Below are 10,904 nucleotides of genomic sequence, written 5' to 3'. Positions count from 1 at the left end.
ACCTCGAGCGACCGGAGCCGTTTCTATTCTTTCTATAGGCGCGCTCTCATTAGTACAATTTCAAACTTTAATATTTCGATTATTATTACGGATATCGCTAAACGGTAAAGGACTTTTATGTTTATTTCGATCCCATCTACCTTCCTGTGGGAGATTGGAAGAGTGGGGCTGGACACCCTGTATAATGCAAAATATTGTTATGAAATTTACGTACGGTGTATTTAACAATGTTGCGAACAAAAGACATTTGATCATAAAAACGCCACTTTTTACGCCGAGAAGCTCTGTCGGAGCCACTCGGTTGTCGTTCCTCGGCAATAATCTTCATAAAGGTATCTCTTATATATACAGGGTGTCTAAAAAAAAACGGATCGAAACACAATGGGGACGTAGATTTAAACGTTAATATCTCGTTAAATATTGCGTCAACTGCAAAATGGTACAAAACTGTTTTGTTCCCCTTGATCCAATCTCCGTCCCCATTGTGTTTCGATCCGTTTTTTTTAGACACCCTGTATATATATATACCCAACAATTTTCTGTGTGTGTGTGTGTGTGTGTGTGTGTGTGTGTGTGTGTGTGTAGGCGATTGCTGGGAAGCACACATAGTGTAAGACAATGATTATTTTATCTTTGTTTAACATTGGCAAACAATAATATGATTCATTGTGTTATACTGTGTCATCTGTGTCATCTTGTTGGAAACCTACTGTGCTGTTTTATTCAATATATATTTCGAACCTTAAAATCAAGATTTTTAATTGAACTACATTGTGGATAAAAGTATCTTGAATTAGAATCCAAAAGAATATTTGAATATCTTACCACGCAATTAATTATTTCAGTTTCGTTCACGATACTTTCGCAAACTCCGCAAGTATTTACAAAAACCGGCTGAAATCCAATTTATTTCTTCAATACACTTATATATTGAAGATGTATAAATAATTTTATTATAGTATATAATTGACTAATTTATTACTTACATCTAATGAATCGTCCATTTCGCTTCTTTTTAAATGTGTTCTTTCGCGCGCGACGCTTATAAGTTCGAAAATCTGAACTTCTGGGCGTCGAAGCTGAAACTAACATGACGTTATAAAATCGTCTTGACGCGCGTCTATTAACGCCTATGAAAATGTATCTTAACTTACTCAACCCTGTCTAGAATTCACTACTGTTATATTATATTAAAGATAACGAACTTGTGAGGCTTTCACAAGTGTTTTTTTCAAAGGTGCCAATAACCATGACATCGCGGCTGTTTTTTATTCCTGCACCTAAATTGCATTAAGCAGGGAGCACACTCTTGCATAACGCATAACACGTAATGCATAAGAAAATAAATCAATCAAAATCGTTCGTTTCCTTTTTTCCATGAAATAAAGAACTATGATTGATTGAATTTCTTATGCCTTATGTGTTATGCGTTATGCAAGGGTGTGCTCCCCGCTTTAGAATTCTCTTTCTAGCTTTATCATCAAATATTAAACATATATCTATCTCACTTTAAGTTCCAAAAGTGTACATACACTAGTTCAGTCACAAAAAACAGAACGGCAAGGTTCACGAAACATTGACATTAGTAATGAATCACGACACGGCGTGTGATATAACCCATAAACCTTTTGACATCTCTAAAATGAAATTTTGTTGATTAATTCAGTATGTAATTACAATAGTCGAATAAAAATGTTACGTATAGAAATGTATTAATAATTGGTACATATTGAAAAAGTGTTTATTTAAAATCGACATTTCATGTTGATATATAGGTACGTAATGTACTTTTATTTCTAACACACGCACGCACGCACAACGTAAATAACATATACTATATATATGTATATAACTATTACTTATTATTATTAAAGATAAAGAAAGAGGTGAAAGAAGGGAAGGGGAGGGAGGAAAGGAGGGAACAAGAAAAATAAGAGAAGAAAAAGAAAACTTGGAAACTTATTTTTATAAATATATTCAATTTAACGCAATTGTTCCATTTTCTTGATCGATTATTGTGAATGTAGGGATTCCGTAAAATTCTTTGCAACTCCATGATTCACTATCATTTTCGAATGAAGCATTTATCGATGATGTGGTTTGTTTTAATTTTGCTGATAGTAACAAGAATATTAACGATATTGCCATGATAATGTGCCAAGCACTGTGCACATACTGCAACAAAATAAATGAACAAGAAATAAGGCTCTTAATATATACAGAGTGATCCACGTAAAGTGTTACAAGCTAATAACTCTAAAAATATTTGTCTTATCAAAAAGTTGTTCATGAGAAAGTTTTATATATTCGAGGGGCTTTTCTAACTACGTAAACAAAAATCCACCCTCGTTCCCCATTGAAGAGGGGCGGGCGGTAACTTCAAAGTTTCAAATGGGACCCTCTGTAAATTGTTATATATTTAGAAAAAACAAGTAAACTTTGAAACATTTCTTTGGAGAATGCTCCTATCAAAAGTTATAAACATTTAAACTTTAATGTAGAGTACATTGAAATTAATGATAAATTAAATAAGTCTCATAGTTTTTCTGTTTTTTTTTATTTTATTAAATGTTCGGACTGTTGACCATTAACATCTAAACACTTATTAATTCTTTTTACGAAACTTTGCCTAAATATAAATATTTCTAGATTCACCTTAGTGCAAGCTGTACGTATTCTTCGTTTTAAATCTTCTTTCACCGTAAATGGCTGAGATGTGACTTCCTCTTTGATATACTCCCATAAAACATAATCCAAAGGTGAAATATTAGGTGAACAAGGGAGCCATTGAACAGAACCTCCCCGACCTATCTACCTGTCACGAAATATCTCATTTAAAAGAGTACGCGTTGCTCTGAAAAAATTTTGTAAAAAGAATTAATAAGTGTTTAGATGTTAATGGTCAACACTTCGAACATTTAATAAAATAAAAAAACACAAAAACTATGAATCTTATTTAATTTATCATTAATTTCAATGCACGCTACATTAAAGTTTAAATATCCATAACTTTTAACAGGAGCATTTTCCAAAGAAATGTTCAGACAAAGTTTACTTGTTTTTCCCCGTAGAATCCAAACATGTAACATTTTACAGGAATCCCATTTGAAACTTGGAAGTTACCCACCGTCCTTCTTCAAGGAGGGACGAGGGTGGATTTTTGTTTACGTAGTTAGAAAAGCCCCTCGAATATATAAAACTTTCTCATGAACAACTTTTTGACAGGACAAATATTTTTAGAGTTATTAGCTTGTAACACTTTACGTGGGCCACCCTGTACATATACACTACTCAACAAAAAATAGGGAACACTTTCGAACACGCTCAAAATTGCACAATATTACAATGACCGTAACTCGGTGAAAAATCATCGTAGATAAAAAAATAAAAAAACATTTTAAAGCTTGAAATCTCTACATTTGAAATCGGTAATTGATATTTCGATATGACTGATTTTTTGGAGACTTATACGGATATAAACAGATATCCGTCAAATCTAAAAATTTTGTGCGAAATTTACAAAGTTTCATGGCGTGAACTAAAAATCGCACACAAATACAGTTTACACCATTTGCGTGCGATTTTTACTTTACTCCATAGACCTTTGTAAAGTTTGTACAAAATTTGTACAAAATTTTCAGATTTGACGGATATCCATTTGTGTCCGTATAACTCCGTAAAAAATCAATCACATCGAAATATCAATTACCGATTTCGAAAGTAGAGATTTCAAACTTTAAAATGCTTTTTTGTTTTTTTATCTACGATGATTTTTCACCGAGTTACGGCCGAATGTTATGCAATTTTGAGCGTGTTCGAAAGTGTTCCCTATTTTTGGTCGAGTAGTGTGTAAAATATTTCCTTTACATTCTTTAAATTGCGCACTGAATTCCGCGCTGATTTCGTAAGCCCTTTATGTAATTACTGGATTATTACTTTCATTTTCTTTATATTTTTATGTGATGCTTTTTTGATCGAGTTACGGGATTTTCAAAGTTGTCTTCTTGATTCTTATCATTTCCTGAAAAATAACGCTTACCGTCGACATTAGCGTTACCCAATGTGCACCACGTGGAGATTGCCGGTCGGATTTTGCGTATCGTGTGTATGTGTATATGTGCGTATGCGTGTGAGAGACAGAGATGGACTTGCATGTGTATGTGGGTTGCTTGCGCATAGTTAGTATTGTGTGTTTCCTCCTCTCTGATCAATTACCGCTTATAGTAATTGTCGCATGTTTATGCATCTCTGAATTAAATCTATTGGAATTTTGTTCCAAATTTGTCGAAGCGCTTCTCCCAACTCATTCTAGTTGTGTGGCTGTTCCTCGCGGCGTCTTAATCGTCGTCCCAAATGTGCTCGATCGGATTCAAATCCGGGCTGTTGGGATGATTCAGCAATGCGATGTCATGTTTTAAAAAAAAAAAAACCCACGTTGCGTTACATTTGCCGTGTGGGGACGAGCGTTGTCTTGCATAAACACAAAGTTCTGGCGCAATTGACGCTTCGATGGCAAAATGTGAAGTCGGAGAATATCATTCACATATCGAATGCTCGTCACTGCTGAAGGTGGTAGAATTATTAAATCAGTCCCTCTTGCCATGGAAATGCATCCCCATCACTGAACCGCCGTTATGAGCTCGTATTGGCATAACGCCAAGGATGAGCGTCTGCAAGCGAGAGTTCCAATGTTGGAATTTCGCGCGTGACGCGAACTCCGTTTTTTTTTTTTTTAGAAACATGACATCGCATTGCTGAATCATCCCAACAGCCCGGATTTGAATCCGATCGAGCACATTTGGGACGACGATTAAGACGCCGCGAGGAACAGCCACACAACTAGAATGAGTTGGGAGAAGCGCTTCGACAAATTTGGAACAAAATTCCAATAGATTTAATTCAGAGATGCATAAACATGCGACAATTACTATAAGCGGTAATTGATCAGAGAGGAGGAAACACACAATACTAACTATGCGCAAGCAACCCACATACACATGCAAGTCCATCTCTGTCTCTCACACGCATACGCACATATACACATACACACGATACGCAAAATCCGACCGGCAATCTCCACGTGGTGCACATTGGGTAACGCTAATGTCGACGGTAAGCGTTATTTTTCAGGAAATGATAAGAATCAAGAAGACAACTTTGAAAATCCCGTAACTCGATCAAAAAAGCATCACATAAAAATATAAAGAAAATGAAAGTAATAATCCAGTAATTACATAAAGGGCTTACGAAATCAGCGCGGAATTCAGTGCGCAATTTAAAGAATGTAAAGGAAATATTTTACACACTACTCGACCAAAAATAGGGAACACTTTCGAACACGCTCAAAATTGCATAACATTCGGCCGTAACTCGGTGAAAAATCATCGTAGATAAAAAAACAAAAAAGCATTTTAAAGTTTGAAATCTCTACTTTCGAAATCGGTAATTGATATTTCGATGTGATTGATTTTTTACGGAGTTATACGGACACAAATGGATATCCGTCAAATCTGAAAATTTTGTACAAATTTTGTACAAACTTTACAAAGGTCTATGGAGTAAAGTAAAAATCGCACGCAAATGGTGTAAACTGTATTTGTGTGCGATTTTTAGTTCACGCCATGAAACTTTGTAAATTTCGCACAAAATTTTTAGATTTGACGGATATCTGTTTATATCCGTATAAGTCTCCAAAAAATCAGTCATATCGAAATATCAATTACCGATTTCAAATGTAGAGATTTCAAGCTTTAAAATGTTTTTTTATTTTTTTATCTACGATGATTTTTCACCGAGTTACGGTCATTGTAATATTGTGCAATTTTGAGCGTGTTCGAAAGTGTTCCCTATTTTTTGTTGAGTAGTGTGTATATATATATATACTCATGATTTAATAATAATAAAATCCTTTAGTGAACACTCATAAAAGACAATTTAAATTCTACAATAAAAATGCATCTTCACAATATTTTTTACCACCTATGAAATTAAAAATTAAAAAATTTTCATTTTTCTTTAAATTTGATGTATAATGCGAGATATTTAGTTGGTAATGGTTGCGTTCAGCAGACTCAACTGTTGTGGAGCGGATCAGTGAGCTCTTGCTGCTATTGGATGATCTAAAAGAATACATCAATAGCAGCGAGCGTTCACGGATCCGCTACACAACAATTGAGTCCGCTGAACGCGACCAATGTATGGAGATCACGGAGCGTTTTTTAAACATTTCTCCAAAATATTCACAATAAAAAAATCTTTACTTATATAAAAAACAACAACAAAATAATCAACTACATAAAAAATTTTGTGAGTTAAAAATTTTTTTAATCAAACTCCTTTTATTAAAATAAATAAGAAATTAAAAACAGGCTATAGGAGTCAACACGCAAGTTATTAGTAATGCGGAGTTATGCAAAGACGGTTTAACCTAGAACGTTTCGACTCTCGGTTTGAGTCATCTTCAGCTAATATTCGGAGTTAAAAATTAGTTAAATAAAAACGAATTCACGCATTGTACAAATATCCACATCGCCAAAATATAAAGTATATCGGTCAATGTTCAATAAGTTTGAATATGTGGCCCTGAGCAATCGTCCGACGCAGTTACATAGCTGAGTTGAGAAAATTCATGATTGTCATGATCAGTTGTAACGACTAGATGCCTTCAAAACTGTGCAATTTTTATATTTTTATAAGTTTATGATTCGAATTTATGATATGTGTTAAAAGAACCGTGAATATGTTGGAGATATGAGTTGAAGAATTTTCTCAACTCAGCTATGTAACTGCGTTGGACGATTGCTCAGGGCCTCATACTTAAACTTATTGAACATTGACCGATATACTTCAAATTTTGGCGATGTGGATATTGTACAATGCGTGAATTCATTTTTATTTAACTAATTTTTAACTCCGAATATTAGCTGAAGATGACTCAAACCTAGAGTCGAAACGTTCTAGGTTAAACCGTCTTTGTATAACTCCGCATTACTAATAACTTGCGTGTTGACTCCTAGTCTCCTATAGCCTGTTTTTAATTTCTTATTTATTCTTTACTTATATGATATGTAATTCTTTGATTCAGTAAAATTTATAAAATATATACATGTTTATGTGCACATAAAAACTACACACACACACACACACACGCACACTATAAACATACATACTTGATAATTTTTCTCCGTTTCAATGAAAGAATAGAGTAATAAACCTGTAATAGCAAAAAGCAAACCTAGTAGTATCTTTCGGCTTGGTTTCTTGCATTTTCTGGATTGAAAAGTACGATAGGTATGTCTGGAAACCTATAACAGAATTTGTTATTTTCCTTGATGCAATTCAGTTATTTCTACGTGAATTTCGATCATGTTCTCTACATTTCATTACAGAATTGTCTCTACTTATATTTAAAATTATTTATCCTTATTCATTCATCCATTAACATTTTTTTTCTTTGGTACAGAACCATCTGATTAATTAGATTAAAGAAAGTAATTCTAGATTACCGGTATAATGATACCCAATGACAGCGGTATCAATATACTGATTAAACACATCCTGTTTATCTGCATCCCAAGAGTGATGACAAACACTCCTGTCATATGGCATAATGGTATAATAGTGATTGGTAATTCTGCCATTGCTATCAATGTCACCCAAAATGCCAAAATACTCGAAAAAAAATCCATGTATTGTAAGATCTGTATCAAATAAATATATTAAGTATTTCATAAATATGATGTACTGAAGACATAAAGATGTAAATTTTAATAATTCAGTTGAAATTTATTTATTTTCGATTGTAAAATATGTGTGTGTATATCACGAAAAGTGTAAACTTCTTTTTATTATTATTCATTAAAGATAATTGAACTAATTGCTTTCTTTCATTTTTAATGAAATTTAATACTATATTAAAATTTTATTTTTCTTGACTAGACTATAGTTACTCTTTACAAATAGGATGTCTAAAAATAAAGAAAGAGATTCGAAGACATATACCTCGTACTTTGTAATACAAAATCGGCCATTTTCATCACAGGCATGATACAGAGACGAGAACAGCATCGTAATCAAATATACCAGCCCTTCTGCGTACAACTTTCGTTTTACGGCTACGTATACAGCTGGTACGAAAAAAACATTGCTCGTGATGAGCAATATGGTGCTCATAAGAGAAATAGTAGGAATGGTATTAGAAATCTCTGTACAATCCCATCCTGTGTAACCTAGATAATGATTGATATATTAACAGAAACTTATAGCTTATTCATACAATTTCTGTACAAGTCAATTAAATCTTTTCGAATCGTGCACTTTACGTTGCATAAAATTAAAAAAAAATGAAGCCACGGGCTAGCTCTCATCTTGGAAGTGACGCTTAATTACATTGGTCATCGAAGTAAATTTTTTTATTATTATATTAAATATATAATTTTATTATTATATTAAATTGCAGTTGCAAATAGATTACATTAATAACATTTTTATGCTTTTCACTTTTATAATGCTTTTATTTTTATAGTGTATGGTATAGATACTTCACAATGGTATAAATATTTAACACAAATATAAGTTCCTTCTCTTTTTGAGAAACTATAAACATTGCTTTCACAAAATGAAAATGGGGGAGGGGATGTTTTGTTCGTGTGTATGTATGCGCATATTTTATATGGAATTATAAAATTGTGCGAATTGAATAATCTGTTAGCATTATGATTAAAATACTTATTCGATTCAATTACATCTCATTGTAATTCAAACAATGAAATATAACTACGGGCAAGTGCGTGTGTTAGTGCGTGCGAGAGAGTAAATAATTGTACTATGATTAAAAATACAATATATCAAAATTATTTAAAATTTGTTACATATATGAAACTCGCTGATGAAAATCGATCGGACATTTCGACCAGTTCCATCATCATCATCATCAGCGATGTCATATCAAAAAAGAAATCGTTAAATCACTCTCCAGTGAGAAATGACTCATTGAATCGATGTTAAATTGACATTGAAGTCAACGAAATTCCATCAAATCGGAATATTGCTCGTTTGAAGCTTATTTCGATGTTTGTGTTTTATAAATATTTTTCAAACGAAGATTAATATATACATCGCCAGATTCTTAAAGAAGTAAATTATGTAGTTTTTGTTAAGATATCGATGTTTTATCATTTTGATATCGATTCGAAGTTATTTCGATTTGCTTTAAAAACAACATTTTTTAAAATGAAATTGTTATTACTAAACAAATTTTATGATGTGGCACATCATATTAGACTGCGCTTCGGGGAGCGCGCTATCAGCGCTATTTGTGTCATACACTATCCTCGCTTGTTTTATACCTAATTATTATATGAACGATGAAAATATTGTAGAATGACACAAAAAGTGTCTCTCCGAACACAGCCATAGGCTGCGTTCCGTTACATGCATAATGCGTATGAGATATTACTTTATTTTTGTAGTTCACGGAGTGTATAGTAGCGCGCCAATGAATCGGCCAACCACAGAGAGTTACGCTGTAACGGTGCTGATCTCCTATTCGGCTATATCAAGAGATTCGAGGGTCAAGGCTCTTTTAGGCCCAATGTCCACGATGCTAGAACTCGGTCCGAGTTCTCGAATTGAGAAATGTGTAGTCAATCAGATTACAGTTTTTACGGAAAACCGGCAAGTTGATTGGTTACACATTTCTCGATCCGAGAACTCGAATCGATTTCTAGCATCGTGGACATTGGGCCTTACAATAATGCAATCGCTCTCACTTCGCAAATTGGCAGTGGGCGTTTTCGTGATTGAGATATTCGTGATTATCATTATATATAAAAGCTTCGTGATATTGATGAGCCTACCCGTGATATTGATGAGACGTGATCCTGTATATGACATTTTGAGTGTATCGTTAACAGAAGAAGAGGAAAAAGAAGCATTTCACAAGTTCGCATTGTTCGCAGTCTCTTGCAGCTTGCAAGTTTTTACATGATACGTAGTATCATTCAATTCTTTCTTCGTGATATCTATACGTATATAGTGAGTTGTATCGCGACTCCGTGGATCGCAGATTTGGTAAGTATACTTTTATTTTTGCTTGATTTTTGGGTACATTCCGTTTCATGCATGATGCGCACGATGTATTATTTTATCATTTTTCAATAATGTCCTAGTTTACACTGATTTTACCGATCGGATCGTTTAATACTCGTATCAACTAGCAACGTTCTATTAAATTAGCGTAATTTCGGCGATCCGTGTAAATGTATACAGCACAATTCATGTATTTAATTGATCTTGATCATTTTAGTGTGAATCATTTTGTAATAGTCTGTTCTTTTAACTTAACATCAAAATTAAGAATTTATAAGAAACTATTATCAATCAATTCGCGTGTATTAAACTATTGGTGTAAACTAGGAATATTCGGTGAACAATAAAGATAAAATAATACATCATGTGCATCATGCGTGAAACAGAACACACTTAAGGAGTCAAATTATATAGTGCATAGGTCACATAATACGAAAAACGATTTTAAATAAAGGAAAAAACATGAATTCAACGAAAAGTTGAAAATATTTTGTTTTAAACTTCTTCAAATTTTTTTATTTAAGCTACGTTTACGCTATATTTTAGCGTTATTTAGTATTGTTCCTTGTTTAAACGTCTATTAATAAAGACAGAATTGTACAAATATTGCATATCTCTCGGAACATATGTATAAAAATAGAAAAAAAGAAGTTTTTATATATGGGCGACTTGTATCTTTTATTATTTGTATTTATAGAGTCATATTTGCCTAATTAAAGCATTAATTGGAATATTTGAGCGCCAAACAACAATCCGAGTTTTTGCTGATATCGAAGTGCACGTGCATGATCACGTTTAGTCACTGTAACGTCCGG

At 33.3% G+C, this 10,904-nt stretch overlaps 1 protein-coding gene across 1 annotated transcript in view; it reads right to left on the bottom strand.

Moving 5' to 3' along the window:
- Positions 1–2,020: 2,020 nt before the first annotated feature.
- LOC108728294 (transmembrane protein 8B) overlaps positions 2,021–10,904 on the bottom strand; it is a 52,941-nt gene continuing 44,057 nt past the window's right edge. Inside the window, exons 5-8 of the mRNA XM_018456787.1 lie at positions 8,002–8,228; positions 7,506–7,700; positions 7,235–7,304; positions 2,021–2,175 (exon numbers count right to left, since the gene is read on the bottom strand). Coding sequence (XP_018312289.1) covers positions 2,066–2,175; positions 7,235–7,304; positions 7,506–7,700; positions 8,002–8,228 — 602 coding nt within the window. The 3' untranslated portion in view covers positions 2,021–2,065. The remainder of the gene's footprint in view (positions 2,176–7,234; positions 7,305–7,505; positions 7,701–8,001; positions 8,229–10,904) is intronic.

This window comes from Mycetomoellerius zeteki, unplaced genomic scaffold (assembly GCF_001594055.1).
Source record: "Mycetomoellerius zeteki isolate Tzet28-1 unplaced genomic scaffold, Tzet1.0 scaffold605, whole genome shotgun sequence".
Lineage (NCBI taxonomy): Eukaryota > Metazoa > Arthropoda > Insecta > Hymenoptera > Formicidae > Mycetomoellerius > Mycetomoellerius zeteki.
This window is presented reverse-complemented; position numbering and strand designations above follow the sequence as displayed.